Raw genomic sequence first — 23,065 nt, forward strand, 5'->3', positions numbered from 1 at the left:
GGTCGGGCCCTGGAGGCCAGTGGGGGTTTTGCGCAGGAAAGGTGTGGGGGGTCCTCGGCGGTCCATGGGTTTGGTAGCCTGTGACGCAGTTGTCTAATTTCTAGCCATCACGTGTGGAGGCTAATGCCTCGAGACTCGCTTCCCTAAAGGAAAGGTCCTGCCGGAGACCCAGTGCAGCGCCTTGCGGGTGCGATTCACCCGGGCTTGCGGGACGGGCACTTTCGGGGTTTCCTTTAGGGTCTGGCTCGGTTCGCCTGGTGTGAAGGGGAAAGGCAGGCGGGCGGAATTCTGGGACTCGTAGTCCGGGACGCGGTTGGGTTGGGTGCACGTGGGTAACTGTGGAAACGAGTCCCAGAATGCAGCGCGCCCCACGGATCCTCCCTGCTCTGAACTCGAGCTTTATTCCCGGTTTACCTGGTGCGCTCGCGGAGACACTCTGGTCCCCTGGGGTTGTAATCATCTGGCGAGGGAGAGCACCCAACAAGTTCAGCCGTTTCAAATTTGGGCTCTTGATCTCCGAGTTAATTACATTTCCCCCTGCGTTTGATGGCCTTGCAGAATAAATGCTTAGCCCTGAGCCATCTAGTACTCAGTTGAGGAAAACATTCCGGAAGCAGTGTAAATTAAAGCAGCGGTTAGGAGGGTGGTGGCCCCCCCAGGGTGTGTAAGCACGAGCCTGAAAGGTACAGCCTTGTGTAGTTCATGCGAATGCAATGGAGACAAATGTATCCCTTATGAAGGTTATGTAAACTGTTGATATTTCTTGGCATGTTCTGTTGCCTAAGGATAAGGGAGTTTCATGGAGTGAATTGAGTAGTGGAATTGGCTTTATGGAATTTGGTGGTGGAAATTGTCCCACTCTTAAAGCTACCATGAAAATGTGAAAGTAAGAAAAAGGAATATATCATGTCTTTAGCTTTCAAGTTAGAGTAGAAAGCAAATGAAACTTGTTTGCAATTTAGCCATGGGCTCAACTTTTTCTCTCTTCAGTATTAGAGACTTCAGCTTGTTGATTCCCAGACTTCCCATCCTTTGCCAGTTATTTTGCTATGATAACTCAAATATGGAGGACTATAAGATTAGCTCGGTAATAATTGCTTTTATGTGCTATGTCAGGTACTGTGGAACTATTTATTGATAACAGTAACTGGAAGGATATTTTAACGAATCTAATTACAAATGTCTTACCAAGAAGTTCTAAGGTTTGGAAACCTTTGGTATAGTTACAAATGTGAATTTAAATGCCTAACTATATGATGATTCTTTTTATAATGTCTGAAAAACTAATCAATCTGATGTTTTGGGAAAATAATTTACATCTGTTTTGTTTGACTTAAGCGTGTGGTGAGAAATGTCCAAGAAACCCTTAGTAAATATGAATCATAATATGGGCATTTTCCAAAAGAAGTGCTCTTCTTAATCCTGGAGTTTGCTGTTAGAAAAGATAAAATGATAAGATTGAAGGTAATACAAGCTTAATAATTATCTTCAAGATTTAAAGAAAACATTCCAGTGGTGGCATACCTAAGGCACATGTGCCACAGTGGGCTCTTTCTATCATTGAAAGCTCTAACCAGGTTCACCATCACTGCTAGGCTAACAGTGTCTTCCCTTTTTTCTTTTGTTGTATTATATCCCAAAGGGCAAGTTTCCTTTACCACATACACACGGGCGCCCCCCACCCCTCATTTCTTAAATCCCTATACTGCTCTGGGTTTTAGGATCCTCTTCGACTTTTTTGGCCCTTGGAGTGGTACTTTTATTTTCTTGTGAGCTTAGCTATGCATTTAAACTAGTGTTTCTTATACTTTACGTAGCCCTTTTTGACTTGTGGGAAGAATTTTTAGGTAATTGTGTGTGTAAGAATGCCAGAGAAAAAAGTATCTTATCCTCATTTTAGTGGACTTCTGTACACTTAATGCTCTGATTCTGTTTCTGGTTCCAAGAAACGCCTGTTGATCACAATTTTTTTTGGGGGGGGGTACTTGGGACCAAACTCAGGACCTTGTGCTTTCCAGGCAGGTGGCAGCACCACTGAGCTAAATCCTCGGCCTTGTTGATTGCAATTTAAAAAAGTTTTTATCAATATTTCCTTTTCTGTTTTTACCTTTTGCCACCTACTACAGATCTTATTCGTTTTCTTCCTGTTTATAATATCTGCATTACCGTATTCCCATCTTATCATCATCCTGCTAATTCTAGCTAATAATTAATGGCTAGGAATCCTGCTAATAAAAATTAGTCAGAAACTTGACCTCATGATAATTTATGTTTATCAGGCTTCCTTTGGCAAGTAATAATACTGAACTAAAAATGAGCCTAAATAATGGACCATATTATTGTCTAGGAGCAGGAAGTGTGGAGATAGGTGGTTCTAAGGCTGACGCAGCACAGTGGGATAATGATGTCATTTTGGAACTAGGCCTTTTGATTCTTTTTTTCCTCTAAGTATTGTGGCTTTTGATCCTTAGGCTTATGCTCATATTTTCATATTTTCTCCTGCAGCAGGAGACATCTTGCTTATGTGAGAAAGTGAAGGAGGATATTTCCTTACAAGCCTCTCAATAGAGAGGACGGTTTTTCCAGAAGCTTGCCTTGGAGACTTCTGTGTTTCAGTGTCACTGAGTAGAACTGATCTCGTGCCACTGTTATGAGGGAGACTAGGAAAGTGAGAGTCCAGTATTTTTCAGCTTCTGTAGGATGTGGCCTTTTCTAGGGTGGAAGAGGGATGAGGAAAAATGCTCTGGATTGGTAACCTGTAAGTTGAACCAACTGCTTTGGGAGACTTCTCTGGCTTGGTCTCAATCTTTTTTTTTTTTTTGGCTTATTTTCTTCTTTAAAAGAATTAGGGGTGAGTTATTAAGAAATATAGATAAAATCCTATCAAGAGAAGCAAAATAAATTACATACAGACTTACAGAGGGCACCAAAATGCTTTCTGTATGTTGGAAACTGACCATGTTTTTGGCTGTAGGCTTTCTAGTAGTCAAAACGAAGAGGAAACTAAAAGCAGCTACTTTTGTTCTTTGGTTAATGTAGCTGCAGTAATTTTAATAACCCACACTGGAACCTTAGTCATTTCTGCTTGCTTTTCCTTCTTGGTAGTAAGAAGTTACCTCTCTTCCCACACCCGTCCCCACTTCCTGCACCTATTGCCCTCACTTGTGTCTCACTCAGCCTTCTGTTGTAGTGCTGTAACTAGGAAACCTTTTGTCACATAATCTTTGTGTTTCCCTACCTACCCAAGAACCTTGAGGGCTTTCAGTTCACTGAAGTAAGGAGTCCTCAGAATAAGAACCTAGATGAAGATGAAGGCTTCGGTAGTTTAGGCTCAGCTTTTCTTCTTGGGATGCCCACTTTCTGACTGCCCTTAGCGCCCGCTGTGGAACTCTTTACTGTGTACCCTCTTTAGAGGGCTCTTTCTTTCCCTTGCTTCTCCAAAGTTTTGCTTACTTCATTGCTCAGTTTCAGGTTACATACTGGCTGCTTGTTTACTTCTTTCCTGTTAGATTATTACTCCCCTGAGATCGTCTTACTTCGTGCCTGCTTTAGTGTCTAGCATGATGCATTAGTTGCTCAAATACTGTATGTATTGAGTGGAACTTCAGTGGTCAACTATTGAATCACACATGAATTATTTAGAAGCTGTAGTTCTTCCTGCTGTTATCCAGCATGATTCTGAGTCCTTTTTCATTATTGCTTAAACAATTTTTTTAAGTGGCACAAACTTTGACTTTCTTATTCTTTACCTTAATTATTATTATTATTTTTTTTGGTACAGGGATCAAACTCGGGACCTTGCACTTGCGAGGCAGGCATGGAACCACTGATCTAAATCCCTGGCCCATGCCTTAGTTTTTTTTTTTTTTTTTTAATAAAGTCACCCATATACAAACTAATGCATTAAAAAACATATCTATCTATCTATCTATATATCTCAGTCTTGAAGGAAGTGTAGTGTGGAGAGATTAAAGTGCTAGTGATCTGCAAAGGAACATTGGATTCTGTTAATGTGCCTGTCTCCATTTCTGATCTCGTGGCAGAGTCTAAGGTGGGTTGAATGGTCTGCTGATCAGGAATCTAGAGTATTTCTGCCTTTTTCTTAGGAGTGTTTCCTGGTCCTAAGAATTTATTTCATAAATTAACAATATAACTTAAGAGTAGTAGTAAGGTTGCTGGAAGGCTCTCTTCATTTAGAAAGTAAAATGTTTAAGTTGGAGGTAAAATTATCTTTAGTGAATCTGACGTCCGTGCTGGTAGTGCTGTAGTGGGTCAGCCTGAATTGGTGTTAATAGCTTTTCACAACTTGTTCTTTTTCTTATTTTCAAATTCAGGTTAGGGGAAGTGTCTCTTGAGAGTTATTCTTTGAAGCAGAGCATGCATTTAAAAAATATTTTAAGAAGAAAATGATCGAAACATTTAAAATAGAATTACATATTTTAATCATTGCATGACAGCTTCAGATCTAAGGATCTTTTTCTGTAGTGTCCCAACATTCTAGCAGCCTATCTCCTACTTCAGGTTGAATTGCTTTTCTTTTAATTAGGAAAGGTTGTTATTGAGTTAGTTCTAACTTAGGATAGTAGGTTTATGGCTTTTGAAGCAAATTAATATACTGAATAAAACACTAAATGATGTGAACAAGATCCCTGCCCATACCAAGTAGCGTTACATCCTTGAGGATTTTTTTCTTAATGATTTTGAAAACCTTTCTTACTTGCTGGCCTGTATCAGTAGTACTTGCAGAGTAGGGAATAACTCATTTGTTTTTGCGCTGGGTTTTGCCAGTCTGCTGGTGCACTGGCGCTTTGGAGACTTCTTACTGTAGCAGGCAGAGCTACTCAGGTTCCCTTCCTCTCCTGCAGTGTGAACCAGAGGGTGAAGGCAGGTGATGGGAAGAAGGCAGGAGCCCATGGAGGCCCATGGGGAGGGTGTTAGGTGCTAGTGACTATGCTGTTTTTAGAGCCCAAGTCCAGGCCTGGCCTTGTTTGTGGGGTGCCCTGCCATGTGCCCACAGGTATTTTTTTGGTTGGTATTATAGATTCTTTAAATTCTTCAAAATGCTTAACCTGCATGTGTACATGCATACACCTTCTCTCTTTGATCTTAAGAGTTGGTTTTTGATTCTTGGCAACTAAGGATTCAGACACTTCAACAGATTTGGCACTGCTCAAACACATGGTAGAGGCCCTTGTGGAGAAGAGCAGTGATTTTCCTTTTCACCTTGGCTGCCTGTAGACTGTTCAGAGGTGAGCTAAAGCATTTGAGGGCATAGCTGATGTCATTCACAGGCCATGGGAGCACAGCCTCTGCCTGTGTTCTGGCAGGGCTCTGTACCACACATTGGTCAGCCAATTGGAACTCATTAAATGGAGCTCCTTACTCCTTGCTGCCTCTTCCTGATTACCTCTTTTGTCTCTAAATATCCAGTTTGGGAAATACACAGTAATGCTCAGGAGCTAATGCATAACCTTTTGTGCATATTTTTGGATCTTTCTTGGGAATATCAAAAATTATCTGTCTGTGGAAATACTTAATGTTTTTTGTTTTTTTTGTGGAATACTTTCAGTCAAAAATCATATCTGGCCAAGCATGGTGGCTCACGCCTGTAATCCCAGCAGTCAGGAGGCTGGGGCAGAAGGATTGCTGCCAGTTCAAGACCAGCCTGGGCTACACAGTGAGTTCCAGAGTAGTCTGAACTACATAGTGAGACCCTGTCACAAAAAAACAAACAAAAAAATCATACACGATTGTAGCAACAGCTTTCTAGTCAACTGTATTGAGGTATAATTTACATATTATAAAATTGTGCTCATTTTAAGTGTGATTCTGTGTACTGGTGTAAGCACAATTAAGATATTAGAATACTGTCATTATTCCAGAAAGTTTCCTTGTAGTACTTTGTAGTTCATACTCCCCCTATCCCCCACCCCATCATCCGATTTTGGCTTTTAATATATATCATCTTAGGCCTTCTCCATGTTGATTTGTCATCTCGCTGTTTGTGGGGATATTGTGGTATAAAAGGCACGATCAGTCTGTGTTCTTTTCCATACTGAACTATTAGATCTGAGGAAAAACTATCAGTGCTTTATGAACTATAACTCTGATAATTAGTACTTTACCCCACAGAAGTCTTGGGAGTTGGATGATTTGTGCTAGTGGAAGGTTTTCCATAAGAAGGCTTTTCTTGCTTTTCAGTGGCCTAAAGATGTGCGATGCTAGCATTTGCTCCAAGGATATGATGTTGTCTTCTAATTGCTATGTGGGTCAGATTGGGAGTCAGGAAAGCATAGCTATTGGATGTGGGCCCTAGAATCAAAATGTCTGGATTCACATCCTTGCTCTGGCATGTCCATAGTTGAGTTGTAAATACTATGTGTGCTCAGAGTCTTCATGGATAAAAACTACCTACTACTTATTGTGGGGTTTGGAGTTTTTCAGCTCCCAATAGTTAATATTAAGAACCTGCTACATACCAGGCCACGTTCTTCATCTCTCAAGAAGTTTTTGTGTTCTTAGTAGGGAGCAGATAATAAGTAAATCATGTACAGTGTCAGGTAGTGTCATGTACAGTGGTAAGTTCTGTGAAGAAAACTACAGCAGAGAAGGAGTGAGCACAGGCACCTGTGTGTGTTTGTGCCAAAAGTTGGGGTGCTGTAATTTTAAATAATGTGGTCAGGGAAGGCCTTACCGCTGTGGTGTATGGCCTGATGGAGGTTGTGGTGGGCTACTCTAGATGGAGGAAGCGTCGTTGCAGAGGCTGTTGGGAACAGACCAGAGTCTAAGGCATAGCAGAGAGATTGTGTGGGCACTACTTGGGGATGAATGGAGGGGAAGAAGAAGGTGGTGAGATCACAAGTGGTCCTGAGAAATAAATGATCTGGACAGAAAGTGTTTCTGCTGCTAATGCTTACCAGGTAATGGGAGTCTCTTCAGTAGGCCTTACAAGGCACAGTTGAAAGAAAAGAGTTATAGAAAGAAAAGAATCTAATGAGGCATTACTTCATTCAGCCATTTAACAAGAGTGTGAGGGGTTCTATTGTTGCTAGGTCCTGCTGTAGCAAGATGGACCTGTGTCTAAGGAGTCTACCTTCCTGGGGATCTGTGGTGGGGCACTTCTTTAAGTAATGGAGAGCTGCTGTATACATAAAAGATGGCGCTAGGTTGGATGGAAGTCCGGTGTCCTTTAGGAACTTAGGGGAAGTCACTAAGACTAGACTTCATGGAAGGGCTGGCAGTTGGTCATGTGGCAACTTTTGGAGTTTTATTGTGTGAGGAAAGGATATGAGTGTGAGTGGGCACGGGAGGGTGGGCTGCAGGCCAAGGGAGCAGCATGGGGTGAATGCAGAGAGCTGGCAGCAGGATAGGGTGTGGCAGGCTAGGGCACAGGGGAAGGTGAGGCGGCTGGGGTGGAGGGTTGGAATGGAATGAAGAAAGGCATGGGAATGGAAAGGAAGCAGGAGGAGGAAGGAGGGTGTCAGCTGGGCACAGGGAGAAGGAGGTACAGGGTGTCATGAGAGGGACTGGCAGGTATAACTGCGTTGGCGGCCTAAACTCCTGTAATCCCCTCCCTCTGCAAGTAAGTTAGAGTCTGTTATCCTCATTTCAAATATGAGAAAGCTGAGATACAGAGAGGCTAGCCGAGTTGATCAAGGTCACACAGTTAGAAAGTGGTGAATTGAATTTCTGACATTTTTACTCCAGGGTCTGGATGCCCCTCTGCTGCCAGTGAAGTAATTCTCAACATTTTATTTGTGCTTTTTATTTAATTGGGGGTGACTTCACACTGAGCTTCATCCAAATCTTTTTTATTTTAGACAGGGTCTCATTAAATCAGTTGCCCAGGCTGGGTTGAACCTGGATCCTCCTGCCTCAGCCTCCCAGAATGCTTGATTACAGGTGTGCACCATTATACGCAGTTTTATTTAATTTTTAAAGTAACCCTGCAAACATATTGGAATTCCAATTTTTGGTGCTTGTCTGTGATTGACAAAAGCAGAGCTGCTTGATACAGCTGTCTCTGTTTTGCCTTTTGTTTCTTTTCCTCTTGGAATGATTCCCAACAAGATCAGGATTTCGCATTTCTGAATGCCTTCTTTTGCACTCTATCCATTTTCACTTCTGCTTATTTGTTTGCAGTGACAGTGAGCCTCTAAAAACTGGCTGTAACTGAGCAACTAAATACTTGTACAAAGAAAAGTATTTTTCTTACTTGCAAATCACATAGTGATTTTTAATCTTCTTAGATTTTATTTACTGTTTCTATGATGATTGTCTTGCTTTTAGCAAACTCTACCCAGGCTGGCCTTGAACTCAGTCTCTCCTGCCTCAGCCTCCTGAATAGCTGGGACTATAGGTGTGTGCCACTACACCTGGCAGATCTGTTTTTTTTTTTTTTTTTGGTACTGGGGATTGAACTTGGGGCCTTCTGCTTGCCAGGCAGTCAGGCAGCGGCACCACTGAGCTAAATCCTCCGCCCTAGCAGATACTGTTTTAAATAGATGTGTGTTGAACTAGTCTTGAATTATTTTTATACATATAGGTGATATCCAGCATTATAGAAAAGCTAAAAAATGTAAAACCACTTAATACTTTTGAAATTACTCCATTATTCTTGTTTAAAGTAACATTTTTTCCCCTTTAATATCTTCTTCTAAAGATGGCATTCCCTAAATTAGACAACCGATTGTTTTTTTCCTTAAATAAGCAGGAAGCTGAGGATAGTTGTACAGTCAAGTTCAGTGGTTACTGAATTAATAGTTTTAAAGATGCATCACCCACAAAACAAAACAAAGGGAAAAAAAGATGCATTACCTTGTTATTCCTTCTGCCTTTTTCCTTTTTGCTGTTCTAGGTTGTCTGACTTAGTCTCTTCTACATTATAATAATGGAGGTTAAAATAATTACCCGGGATTGGTGTGTGGTATGGGTCAGCACTGTGTTAAGAGTTTGACGTGCATCATCTCATTTTCTTTTCTTTCTTTCTCTTTTTTTTTTTTTTTTTTTCAATACTGGGATTTCATCCAGGGCCTTTGAACTGAGCTAAATCCCCAGCCCTTTTCAAATTTTGAGACAGTGTCTTGCTAAGTTGCTCAGGCTGGGCTTGAACTTGTGATCCTCCTGCTTCAGCCTCTCAGTATTAAAGAACTGTGTGATCACACCTGGCTACCATCATTTCATTTCATCCTTTCAGTCACCTTGTGGAGAAGATGTTATTATCTCAGTGTGTGAATGGGCACAGTGACATTGGTTGGGCCACTCGGCTAGCTAGGGCAGCAGACTCCAGCCCAGAGATTTCTGATGCCAGAGCTCATGTTCTCTCCTCCAAGTCTAGGCCCTTTTAATTAATATTAACAAGATTAAAGGATGGTTTTACTCAAACCCAGTGAACCTGTGTTCTCAGCGGTAGATGGAGTGAGAAGGAATGTAGAGCTCTTTGCACCTTGTCACATTGGGGCTGTAGCCAGACTGTGTCTGGAGTGATTGATTCCTGGGAGAGGCCACCAGTAGGCATGTATGCTGACTGCTGTGTTCTTGCAGCCTTTCTTGGTTGGCTGGTTTCTTCTCCCAGCCTCTGTTTGGGGGGCGGGTGAATTAGCAGGAAGTAGCCAGCAGCAGCATGCTTACCTGGTTTTAACTCTGGATCTTGCGCTCAATGAAAATGCTGAGTCACCTGCAAGGACCTGCTTCCCTTATAAGCTTTCTCTTCTCCATTGTCCCTCTTTTTGGCTTTTGTGCCTTGTAAGTAGTAAATACTTACTGATGAGACAGATGAAGTTAATATCTTCCTACCCTACTGTTATGTTTCTTTTTGTTTTTGGCAGGCTTTCCTTGGATCTTGTTTTTCTGGGATCTTGACTTTTATCCTACATACTTATGGGATGCCCTGGAATGAGTTGGAGTCCTCCTGGCTCCTGCGGAGGTTTTTCCAGAAGTGGATTGGCTGTTGATAGGTCAGATGTGAGTTGAGAGTGAGTGTTGCACATTAGAATTACTTGGGACTGCTTGAGAGTAGACTGATGCTCTCATTTTTACTTAAGTGATCTGGCTTGGGGCCCGGCATTGGGTTTCTGTAAGCTCCATAGGTGATTCTCATGTGGCCAGCAGACTCCTTGTAAGTAGGTGAGTGACTTGGGTTTGGTTTTCGGCCTGAGGGAGAGGGTACAAAAGATGCTCTAGCCCTGTGGGCCTTTCCCTGGGTAGTGGCACAGCCCATTCCTGCTCATCTTCTGATGTACCCAGCTGACATCTGGGTAGTGCCGACAGGCACTGTTCTCAGCACGTGGCAGCAGCACTTCATTTAATCCTTGGAATATTCTTATGAAACAAGCACTGTTACCGATTTTATGGGGAAAAAAAAACAAAACCCTTACTCTCAATGAAGGCCACATAGTATGAAACTTATCTATAAAAGTAACGTTTGATTTTTCCTAGTCTTGCAGTATGGAAAAGGCATTCAAATATCTGGTATTAATAATTTAGCCTCAAATGTGAATGTTTATTTTTACAACTGAAACTTAAGATCTTTGCTAGCTCATATACCAGATGATTGTCAATTAGTATGCAGAGTTGTAAATTGGTATTATAGGTTATTTAAAATACTACCTTTTAATAGTTTCAACAGAAGGTAGATTAACTTATGGTAGATTAACTTTATGGTAAATTTTATATTCCAAGTAATATTGAGCTGGAACTTGCTTTATTGTATTTTTTAAACTCAAAATTGTATTTTTTGCTTTTCTTTTAAAATCTCATGTGCTACATATATCTTTGAGCTTAGTTAGATACAGGTCTGTACTGACTTGTGATCTGACCTGTCTCTTAACATTCTGGCCATAGTAACCTTCCGGGATATTCCACAAATCTACTGGTGACTTTCTTTATAGCATTATTATCACTTGAAATTGTACCATGTATTTATAAGTTCTATATGATAATGTAAATTCTGCCAAGGAAGAGGAGTTAGGGAAGGACATGCTCCAGTACTACCATCATAAAAGCTGAGCTCCACACATCTTCAAATTCGTATGCATATCTAGTCTCCCCTTCAAAGCTAGGCCCCTTGAATGTGTCGTCTGTGCATGACTGTTTTCTCTCTCCTGCTATCTCCGAAGCCCACTTTATTTAGTATCAGTTCTGTCATTGTTTTCTCCACTGAGGTCATAGGAGTAACTTCCATATTGCTAAATCTAGTGGCTATTTTAGAAAGTATTATTTCCCTCATTTGTACCTGCCAGATGCTAGACTTGTGCTTTTTCTTTATAAGTACAGGCATAGGGTGGTCATTTAAAACAATAGTAGTTCTTGTTTTCCTCAGTCTTGGACTCTAGGGGAGTGACAAAGGTGTAAATGTATATATGAATATATACAATTTTAGGATCATGAAAGACCTCATATAGTATGACTCCATTGATGTATCCAGAATAGGGAGATTTAGAGAGATAAAATGTAGATTTAGTGGCCATCCAGTGCTGAAGGGTGAAGGGAAATGGGGAGTGACTGCTAATGCGGTGATAAAAAATGTTTTTTATAATTAGATTGAGGTAATGGTCTTAAAATTCTGTGAATGTACTAAAAACTAATGGATTGTACACTCTAAGTGGGTGAATTGTATGGTATTTGAGTTATAATAAAGCTGTTAAATATAATTAAGTGCTATGAAAAAATACTGCTTTAGATAGGTAAGTCGGGGAGACTTCTATGATGAGGTGACATTTGAATAAATTCTTTGAAGAAAACTGTCAGGCCTTGTGAATATCAGGTGAAATTGGGAAAAGAACATAAGTAAATTCAAAGGCCCTGAGGTAGGAATTCAGTCAAGTATTCAAGGAAGAGCTGCCGGAATAATGGAGTGAGTAAAGATAGTGAAATAAGATGATATAGGGCAGATCACGTGGAGCCTTGTAAGTTGAAGGTTTGAGTTTTTTTCCTTTTTGTTGCAAGAAGAAATACAAAATCTCAGTAATGGCAGTCAGAGGTGGTTACATGTCCTTTACAGGCTGGGAGGGAATCTCTGCTTCACATTGTTGGTATCCTCTGTCTGAAGCTCTGGGAAAGACTGCTTCTGTTTCTGGAGTGAAAGGAGGACGACAAACCTAAACAGTGGCTCTCAGCTGTAGTGCACTAATAGCTTTAACAACAAGTTTGTTTGTTCCTTTTTCCATATCCCTTAGTAAATGGACTTTTCAGGATGTTGGGCCACGTTACCCATGGCTTAGAGCACCCTTAAACACTCCTTAAACATTTCATTAGTGAGACATAGCCCTGCACTGCTAGACTGTCTTCTTGTTATGTCCTGGAGAATACTTAGAATGAATGCTGATTTTGGTAACCTTTAATTTTCTCTAATTTTGTTTTCCTTTTTTGGCAATAACATGGTCATTATTCTGCCCCCTACCGAGAGCCTTTAACAGGTTTATTTCATCATTTTTATTGTCATTGAAAGCATCTATTAAGTACATAGTGCTGTATTTAAAACACCTGTACATGGGAACTTTGCTCACTGATCGCCAGGCTGGAGTTTAGCCAATGATAAAATGCTTTTTTCAATTTTTAGTGAGCAGAAGAATGACAGGTATTTGAAATAGAAACACTGCCATCATGTATCTTTTCTGCATCTTCCTTTCTTTTTTCCTATAATAACTTCACTAGTTTTACTAATTTTGCATAGAAACAAATGGACAGAATTTTTTTTTGTACCAGCAATTGAACTCGGGCCCTTGCGCTTACGAGGCAGGCAGCGGAATCACTGAGCTAAATCCCTGGCCCAGACAGCATTTTTGATCAGGGAGCAGAATATATATTATTTCAAATATGTTTTAAGAATACGTTTTTGTTTTTAATTGATGCAGTAATAGTACATATTTTTGGGGTACAGTGTGACATTACAATACATGTATGTAATGTGTAATGATCAGATGAGGGTAATGGGCATGTAGTATTTCTTTGCATTGGGAGCATTAGAAATCCACTCTGATGTTTTGAAATAGCATTTGTGTCAGCTGAATTTACCCTAATGTACAATTAGAGAACATTAGAATTTGTTCCTCCTATCCAGCTACTCCTGTGCCCTTTATCCACCCTTTCTTCATCTCTTCTCCCCTTGCCATATTCTTCTCAGCTCTGGTAACCGCTGTCCTAATCTGTACTGCTTTGAGATCAGCTGTTTAGCTTCTGCATGTGAGAATGGTTATCTTTCTGTGCCTGACTTATTTCACATAATCTATCCTCTAATTCCATCTATGTTGTTACAAATGACAATTTCATTCTTTTTAATGGCTAATCCCCCCTCCCCATGTATGGGTGTGAATGTTTGTGTGTGACATTTTTATCTGTTCATATGATAGATACCTAAGTTGGTTGCCTATCTTGACTATTGTGAATACTGTTGGAATAAACATGCTAATGCAGATATCCTTTGACATATTGAATTCAGTTTGAGTAGATAAGCAGTAGTGAGAATGCTGATTCATATGGTAGCTCCTTTCTACTCTTTTGAGAAGCTGCCATATTATTTTCCATAATGACTGTACTAACTACCATTCCTACCAGCAGGGTTTTAAGCATCCTCTTTTCCAAATCCTTGACAGCAATTTTTTATAATTATTATTTTTGTCTTTTTGATAATAGCCATTCTAACTCAAGTGAGTTATCTTATTATGGATTTGATTTGCATAACTGGTGATATTGTGCATTTTTTCATATACTTATTGATCATTTGTATAACCTTTTGAGAATGACCATTCAGGTTGTTTGCTTGTGTTTAAATTGGATTCCTTTTTTCTATTGATTAATGTACCTTATATAGTCTAGAAATTAATCCCTAGTCAGATGGTGTTTGCATACATTTTTCTCCATTTCATAGGCTTTCTCTCTATTCTTGTTTCCTTTGCTGTATAAGAAGCTTTTTCAGTTTGATGTAATCCCATTGTCAGTTTTTGTATTTTTTCCCTGTACACTTGGGAGTCATATCCAGAATATCTTTGCTCAGACCAGTGTCCTGAAACATTTTCCCTGTTTTATCTTTAAGTAGTTTTTTAGTTCTGGGTCTATATTCATTTTTGAATAGATTTTTCTATATGGTGAGAGAGAGACTTTTCTGCTTATGGATATCCAGTTTTCCTAGCATTTATTGAAGGGACTTTCTTCAAAGTATGTTCTTGCTGTCTTTGTTGAATATCTGTTGCCTGTAGATGTGTAAATTTGCTTTTGGTCTCTTTATTCTGTTCCATTGGTCTGTGTGTCAAATACCAGTATCATAACATTTGGTTCCTGTTGCTTTGTGTGTGGTACTGGGGATTGAACCCAGGGCCTCATACATGCTTAGGTGAACACTCTACCTATCACTGAGATATAACCCATGCCCTTTCTAAAATACAGAGCCAAGATCTTGCTAAGTTGCTTGGGCTAGCCTTTAACCTGCAATCCTCCTGCCTCAGCCTCCTGATTATCTGGCATTACAGATATGCACCACCACTCTGGCTTTGTTCTTTTTGTTTAGGATTGCTTGTGTTATTTAGGTCATTTGTGATTCTATCCAAATTTTGAATTTTTTTTCCCGTTTCCATGAAAAATGCCATTAATATTTTGATAGGAATTGCATTGAATCTTTAGATCACTTTGGGTAGTATGATCATTTTAACAATATTTTTACAATCCATCAACATGGGATGTCTTTCTGTTTATTTATTTGTGTGTGTGTCCTCTTCATTTCTTCTATCTGGATTTTTGTAATTCTCATTGTAAAGATTATTTACTTGGTTAAATTTATTCCTAGCGGTTTTTTTGTTTTGTTTTGCTTTTTTTTTTTTGGTAGCTGAGATTTGATTTCTTTCTCAGCAATTTCATTATTGGTGTATACAAAAGCTATTTGCTTTTATGTGTTTTTGTGTCCTGCAACCTTACTGAGTTTATGAATTGTGACCATATTTTGGTGGAGTCTTTGGACTTTTTTTATATATAGAATCATATGTCTGTATAGAAGCATATTTTGGCCTCTTTTCCTATTTAGATGTCTTTTATTTCTTTTTCTTTTACTGCTGTAGACTTTTTTCTCCCTCTTAGAAAATGTTGAAATTGGTAGATTGCTTTGGATTTAGCTGGTTTTAATATTTTCTTTAGTATTAGTTTTACGTTTATATACTTGATTATTAAGAACTTTGAGTAGGAAATGCTTCAGACTTTATGGAGTGTGCAGGTAGATCTTTTTGCTCTTGTTAGAAATAAGGTAGAAGAGGCCAGGGATTTAGCTCAGTGGTGCTGCCACCTGCCTCGCAAGTGCAAAGACCTGAGTTCGATCCCTGGTACAGAAAAAAAAAAAAGGTAGAATAGAAGAATAGCTTTGGCTTAGCAATTTGAAGATGTGAATTATGCCCAGCTTGGTTATCTTGCTTGAGTTAGTAACATGAAGAGAATCAGACACAAGGACATGAAACATGAGCTTTCTCTCATTTCCCAATGCAATTTAATAGGTATTTTCTTTGCAGTCTTGTTTTATATAGAAATTTATGTAGAAATTAGTTCCAAAGCTCATATTCAAGGTAAAAATGACCTGTATTAAAAATACCATTGGAAATAATTGCAAAGTACCCCACTGGAGACTGCCTCAGGTAAATTCAGCACTGCCAGCTCCTTTCTCTCCAGCATTGGAACAGACTGCTGGTTCATTGTTTGTGTACTAGTTGAAGCAGCTGGTACGCATTTAGGGACCAAGTATTATGAAAGATACATCTCTTTATATACTGGGCTCATACAGCATTGTGATACATAAAATGTGATCGCCATGTGGAAACTGAGTGACTGGGTTACTCATGTCTCATGCTTACTAAGTAGAACAGAGGGCAGTTCACGCGACAACTAAACTCCTCTTCCCTTTGCTAAGAATTGAATTTGCCTGAGTCAAATGGCTATTTTCTAAAAATCCATTGCACTAAAAGGTTGTCTCTCCTCCTTTTTCTACTATTGTCTAACTTGAGGCCCTAATTATTTATTTCCCACCTCAGTCACTTCCAGTCGTCTCCATAAATGGCCAGTCTGAATCCAGGTCCTCAACTGTGCTACACATTAGAGCAGGGATGGTGAAACTTTTAGAGACAAGTACCCAAACTGCAACCCCAAAACCCACTTATTGCGAAGTACCAACACTACATTGAACCTAAATACTGAGGTTTTAGTTTAGGAAAAGCTCATACATTAACATCTTTTTATCTGAAAAGAAAAAACATGTGCCATATGTTTGCCACCACAGTACTAGAATGATCTTCTAATAAACTCTTGATTAGAGCACTCCTCTAGCACCCAACTGTCACAGAAGTGCTCCTCAGCTTTCATCAGCATTCTACTATGCAGTTAGGTGAAATAGGCACTCCCAAGGTGAAACTTCTTTACAGTCCTTGTACCATAATCACGAGTTTCTACGTCAAATTGTTGTAGCTGTTTCCATTAAGCAGAGTAAGACTGTGCCATATTTATCTGTTATACTTGTAAAACTTTTGGTGATCTACTTGGAAATACATGGTCATAGGACATTAAATCTAAACTCAGAGCAGGATGCTGTTTCTTCTTCTAGTCTTTGCCTTTGTCTTGACTTTTTTTTTTTTTGAGACAGGGTCTCACTATGTAGTTGAGTCTGACCTGGAACTCACTATGTAGCCCAGGCTGGTCTCGAACTCACAGCGATCCTTCTGCCTCAGCCTCCTGAGTGCTGGGATTACAGGCATGTGCCACCACGCCCGGCTGTTTTGACTTTTATCATGACATTTGTCACATTTGAAGATCATTTGAAATTCTCTGAACATACAAATTTAAGTTTTGTGCCTGTATTTTATTTATTGAACACTTAATATGTGTGAGATACTGTTCTATACTAGGGACAAAGTAAACAAGACTTGAGTTCCTGGGCTTTGTGGAGTTTATAAGTAATTTACACATACATGGTATAATTTGAGGTTATACTAATGTCATAAAGAAAAGCATGCTTCATGGTAAGATGGTGAAGAGTACAGAAGAGAATGACTGACCATGTGACAAAGTGCCGTAAGGAGGTGGTATTTAGGTGGCAGCCTGATGAAGTGTGAGAGCTAGCCACGTGCTTCTGGGGGAGAAGAACTCAAGACGGAGAAGCATGTGCTGAGACCCTCGGGTGAGGGTGTGCTTGAAGTGAAGTGTTGATGCGCAGCAGTAAGCTGGCTATGACCGAGCAGAATGAGTAAGGGGAAGACAGGTAGGAGATTTGTTGGTGGGATGGGTAGAAGCAGAATGTGCAGGGCCCTGAGCCCGTGAAAAAGAGTTTCCTTTTGCTTTGAATGTCTTCCCCTTCCTTCCACCTGTAACTTTGGATGAGGTTGGAATTGATTTATTTGTTCACATGCTAGCTAGCTAGTTAATCCTCTTGTTTCTGAATAATTATCTCATTTATAGTGATTTGAAATGCTATTTCATCACATTATGTTATTTATACATACAGACATGTGCTTCTCAACTTCCTTTTACTGAATTATCTTTTTGCATGCACACTGTACTGTTAAATAACTACCTTTATGCCAGACATTGGTAAACTGTGGCCCACAAGTTGAATTTGGCGTACCACCTAGTTTTTAGTTTTACTAGAAAGCAGCCATGCTCGTGTGATTTATGTATTTTTTATGGATACTTTTGAGCTACAGTAGCTGAGCAGTTGTAACAGGTTAAAAAGGTCCAGAAAGCCTAGACTATTTACAAATCGCCCTTTCACAGAGAATTTATCAACTTCTACTTTATATTATATATTGATATCTGGTAGAATAAGTTCTCCCTCACTTTTCTTTCAATAATTCCTTGGCATGTCAAACATGTTCTTCCACATGAACTTTAGCCTACCAAGGTTGCCTGAGCTTGCTATTTTTTGAGGGGTTGAACTACAGAGCTATAAGAGTAGGACTTTAATTGTGTTTAATTTGCAGTTTAGTGAAGGAAGAAGCTATTGCTTTACAATAGTCTTCTCATTTCAGGAATATAAAGTTTTTGCATTTATGTCTTGAACTTTTCTTGTTTCTTCATTTGTCTCGTACATTGAAGTTTATTCCTATAAATATTATTGCTTTTTGTTGCTGTTAAAACTAAGAGCTTCTTCCAGTTAACATTTTACAAATGACTCCTTGAAAGAAGAGCTTTGCTTTTATGTGTTTAGTTTCTGACCCTCGTGGGAATAAGCCATTAAGACTGTTAACTTTTAAATTTGAGTCCTTTGGTAATTATTTAATTCCTGGAAGTTTTAAGTCTTGTATGTTGTGGGTTGTAGAGCTGGGGCTGTTAGGGGATTGGGCTGTGACGTCCTGGTGATGTTGTTTCCCTTTGTACAGTACAGGTCACAGTGAGTAGTGATTAGAGCGAAACAAGGCAGTTTTACACCCTTTCAGCATTTGTTTTATGAGTACCCAGGAGATAATTTAGGCAAGCTATTTATCAAGCAGGCTATGTCTGTTTGCAAAGCTAGTTGCAGCTTTTAATGTGGAATACAGGCGTGTGTCCATCACACAGGGTGGTCAGACTCAGTCACTGCTCTCCCAGGGGAAGCTGTGGTATCATGGGATGCAGTTGACCTAACCTAGTACTTAGCATTTGGAATTAGTATAGGAGCAGGAAATTTTTCTTAATGAGTTAATATTTCTGGAAAACGTTTGATCCTTAACCTCTGTGTCTTAAGAATGAAATCAGTTGTAGATTTCAGGGTCCTGAGCACTGAATGGATAAACTATAAATTCAGTGTGTGTTAACCTTTGTGAATTTATCTTTTAATGCTCTTCCCCCCCACCCTTAAAGTCATGTCTTCTCCTTAACTTTTTTTGGAGTAATGCTTTGAGACAGGGTCTTGACCATGTATTTGACTCACTGTGCTCAGGCTGGCCTTGAATTTACAGCAGTCTTCTTGCCTCAGCCTCCCAAGTTCTGGGATTACAGGTCTATGCCACCATACCCAGTGACTTTAATTTATGTTGGTGAAACTGAAGAAAGTTTATTCAGGTTATTGGTTTCATTTATTTTTCTTTTGTCCTTAGGTGATGTGATGATGGAGGGGTGGTGGTAGTAAGGTTTGGATATGAAAATAGTTAATTGCTGACAGGTACCAAGTGAATTGTGAAGTAAACATTTTTACTTTTACTTTGTGTGTGTGTGTGTGTGTGTGTGTGTGTGTGTGTGTGTGTGTGTGTATGTGTGTGTATGTATGTGTGTGTGGTACTGGGATTCAACCTAGGGCCTTCTCATTGAGCTACCTCCCAGCTCTTTGTTATTTTGAGGCAGGGTCCTGATGAGTTGCTAAGTTGTCCAGGCTGGGCTTGAACTTGTGCTCTTCTTTCCAGAGTGCTGGGGTTACCTTTTTATTGTTGTTAACGTTGAATTGAAACTTCTGGACATGATGGTACATGCCCTGTAAATGGGAATCTGATGGAGGATGACCACAAGTTTGAGCCATCCTGAGCAATTTAGCAACTTGACAAGACGATGTCTCAACAGCAAAAAAAAAGTGGGAATAATGGGGATATAGCTTAGTGCAAAGGCCCTGGATTCAATCTCTGGGCCACAGAAACAAAATAATAGGACAGCCCAACCAAGTCACAAAGAAGATAATAAAAAAACCCTTCCTCTATATATGAAAACATGCCTGTTTTTCCAGGGTGTTGGAATCATATAAAGCATCATTATAAACATCAGTTGGTGGTGTATAAATATAGCAGTGCTGTGATAGGCTATAGAGATGTCTCAGACATATGCCTCAAGTCAGAGAGAGAGCTCTGACTTTTGGGTCTTTGATTCAGGGCCTGATGTGGACCCACGCAAAGTAGAAACTATTTTAGATGGCCGTGTAGTGTGGAGGCGTTTCTAAGCAAGAACACTAGTAATTGATAGCTTTTATTGAGAACTTTATTATGTTCGAGGCATTGTGATAGACATCTGATTATATATTTTTGTTATTACAGTAACAGTATGAAGGACACATTTCCTGTTATTTTACAGGTAAAAAAATTAAGATTTAGCTTAAGTAACTGGTAGACCAGAGATTGAACACAGCTATTGGGTCCCAAGTTCAGGTTGAAAAAGCAAAATGGTATTTTTGGCAAGGACAGAGGGAATGTATCTGTATTCGTGCATGTGTGTGTACTCAAACTTGGGAGCAGAGAGGGTGGAGGGCAGGATAGAATGTGCAATTGGACAACAGCATGGTGAGAGAGGTTGGAAGTATGGGTAAGGGTGACTCTTGGAAGTCCTGGAGTTTCAGATTGAGAGCAGTATATGTTTCTTACCTTTTCCACTTCTCCCATGTTCATATTAACAACTTAAGCTTGTTTAGATTCTGTGAATTTTGGCAGTTGAATTAACAGCAGAATGGTTAAATGACAAAAGCATAGTAGGAGGGGGTCAGAGGGACTGGCCTCTGATGGCTCTTGCTTCCTCTCTTCCTGTTGGGACCTTAGAAGAGAGTCTACAACCTCAGGTTGTCTCAGTTTTTGGTCTTGAGTTTTTTAGGGGCCCAAGAGTTAATTTACATTTCAAACATTTTTAAATTGAAAGAGTACATACAAAAAGAGGGAGATGGTTTAGTAGCATATCAGCGGAATGCAGGAGTTGGATAATTCAGCTCTTCACAGCCTCTTGCAGGACAGGAGAAGGTTGCTGCATCTGGCTTTAAAGACCCCATCAGTGTTTATTAAATGTAAATGTTAGTAAGTACGTACTTACTTATACATGCACACACTCATTCCAAATACTTTTCTGAGCCTTTTTTGTGTAGTTGTACTGATTAAGATGGAAGCTGTAGATTCTGTGCCTCCTTGTCATTTATCTCAAGTGTGGCTAGACTATTCAGATACCAGCAGTGAATATGTGCCTATATCTGAGGTCTGCTTAGAACCTAAGGCCTTGGTTTGGCTTCACCCAGTCAAAAACACTGTCTTTGGATTATTCTAGATGGCTGTACCTGGCCTGGCCACATCAGTACTTTGTGCATGTACTTGTATGAATGTGGCTGCTGCTCCTGCTGCCCACTTGGGAATGGTTCTGCTGCCTTAGGCCCCTTTGCCCTACAGGCCCCTCTGCCCTAGAGGCCTGTCTACTGCTGGATTCCTAGCAAGTTTTAAAAGCGAAAGTAAACCTTTCTCGTTAGGAGCTGGAAAGCCACTTTGCTTTCCAGATTCACAGTAGCGGCCCAGTGAGTCCATCCCAGCAGAGACAACTTACTTGGGAAAGTCTTCTCTTTGTTTTTTGTTTTGTTTTGTTTTTGCATATTATACATGCCCCAAATAAAATATTCCAGTGAAAGGTGACTTTTTCTCTCTTTCTATCAGAATGGTGTAACTTGGAGAGTTACAATATATTTCCAAGGTAACTTTCATACTAACCTTTGTGATACTAGTATAAATTCTGATATTGTGTGAAAATACTTTAAAGGCTGGGATATATGTAGGCCAGTGATAAAGTGCTTGCTAGTATACATAAGGCCCTGGCTTTGACCCCTACCTTAAAATTTATGAAATAATTCATAAACTTTCAACTCCTATTTGTATAATCTGATTTAAGCATACTTACTTTATAAAAACACTTGACATGAGAAACTCAAATCCAACAATTTAGAGTTTCATGTTCAGATTTCTAGGATTGGATACTTTCATTTGTTATTTGTGTGTGACTTCATTTGTAATTCTGAAATTAGCAGAGATGAATCCTGGATGCACTCTTTGTTCTTGCCTCTTCCCTTGGAAGTGTTATTTCTGTTCCTGTGGCACACTTCAGTATTGCAGCACCTGCAAGTAACTGAAGCCTGTCTCTTAATGGGAGGGAGGGGCTGAGATGCTGGCTTTGCTCTCTGTGCTATATAATTGACCACAAAATACATATATTGTAAGAAATACTGAATGTTGGATGCTTTTCTAGCATTTTCTTGCGAGGAGCTTGCTTATTGTACCAGAAATTCCAGGGAAGGGAAAGTGAACACATTTCAGTTGAGATATGTCTTCTGTTTGTGTGGTTTGTTGTATTTATTAACATTATTTATATCTTTCTATTAAGTTCAAGTTCACTGCTATCAGAATTTTATAGCTACTGAGATAGTTCCATTTTACCTTAGAATTCACATGAAAATTTCATGACTTTAACATTTAGTTGGAAATTTATGTTTCAAATTAATTGAGCTATCAAAGCATTTGTTTATCTTTACTTTTGAGCTTTTTAAAACAAGACTTTTTGGTTTGGAAATAAATGACACTGAATTTTCTCTTTTATTTTAAAGACTTTCAGCTGAACTCTCATCTCTCAACACTGGCAAATATTCATAAGATCTACCACACCCTTAATAAGCTAGTAAGTCAATCTTTTTAAAGATAAAACTACCAACTGTTTAGTCATTTTGTGCAAGTATATTTGATAAAAAAATTAAATTGTAGATATCAATTGCTTTTGAAAATACTTAATTTTAACTTGGTTGTCTAGTGTGTGATTCTTGGTAATAATAAAGATATTTCTTACAGAATCTAACAGAAGACGTTGGCCAAGACGATCACCAAACAGGTATCTGTAAATGCTAACACTACTTAATTTTAAGTAAATGTAATAATAGGAGACATATTAGCCACACATGCTCTGCACACCTTTCATTAAGTGGAAGTTACTTGGTTGAGGACGTCTGTCAGAGTGTAGTGAAGGCAGCCATGTTATGGCTCTTTCCCAGAAGTAGGAAGTGTATTCTGGGACTCTGGATATGGCAAAGCACTTTAATTACTTTGAAGGGACTAGGAATTCTCTAAAAGTTTTAAGTCACCTCCCACCCACCTTTTCTCTTTACTAAAGTATTTTAGTTTATACTAAAAAGGTGCTGTAGTAATGCAGTTTGAAAGATATTTTATAAATGTTAAATTGGGCTGAAAAATGATTTGATAGGTAGGTTATCATTTATACACATGCACATGTGTGTATGTGTGTTTTAAAAAGATCCTGAGGATGAGTGGGTATGTTGAAACTTGATTATTATAAATTATCCCTAGCCCTGTGGTTTTTAGTTTAGCTGGCCTTATAATCTTTTGCCAGGGGTTGT

The 23,065-nt window shown here is 39.4% G+C and overlaps 1 protein-coding gene across 7 annotated transcripts in view; it reads left to right on the top strand.

The window, feature by feature from the left end:
* Dcun1d4 (defective in cullin neddylation 1 domain containing 4) overlaps positions 1–23,065 on the top strand; it is a 79,296-nt gene that overhangs the window by 1,321 nt on the left and 54,910 nt on the right. The window contains exons 1-6 of one of the 7 annotated variants that reach the window (XM_019209967.1): positions 3,270–3,320; positions 3,942–4,051; positions 19,959–19,995; positions 21,324–21,360; positions 22,265–22,335; positions 22,503–22,542. In XM_019209967.1, the coding sequence (XP_019065512.1) occupies positions 4,011–4,051; positions 19,959–19,995; positions 21,324–21,360; positions 22,265–22,335; positions 22,503–22,542 (226 nt within the window). In that variant the 5' untranslated portion in view covers positions 3,270–3,320; positions 3,942–4,010. Of the gene's footprint in view, positions 1–287; positions 418–3,269; positions 3,321–3,941; positions 4,052–16,924; positions 17,225–19,645; positions 19,996–20,683; positions 20,703–21,323; positions 21,361–22,264; positions 22,336–22,502; positions 22,543–23,065 lie in introns of those variants that run through there. The other 6 variants (XM_033758831.1, XM_033758830.1, XM_010640231.3 and 3 more) reach the window with 6 other exon arrangements.

Source organism: Fukomys damarensis, unplaced genomic scaffold (assembly GCF_012274545.1).
Source record: "Fukomys damarensis isolate Sample0158 unplaced genomic scaffold, DMR_v1.0_HiC HiC_scaffold_35, whole genome shotgun sequence".
Classification (NCBI taxonomy): domain Eukaryota; kingdom Metazoa; phylum Chordata; class Mammalia; order Rodentia; family Bathyergidae; genus Fukomys; species Fukomys damarensis.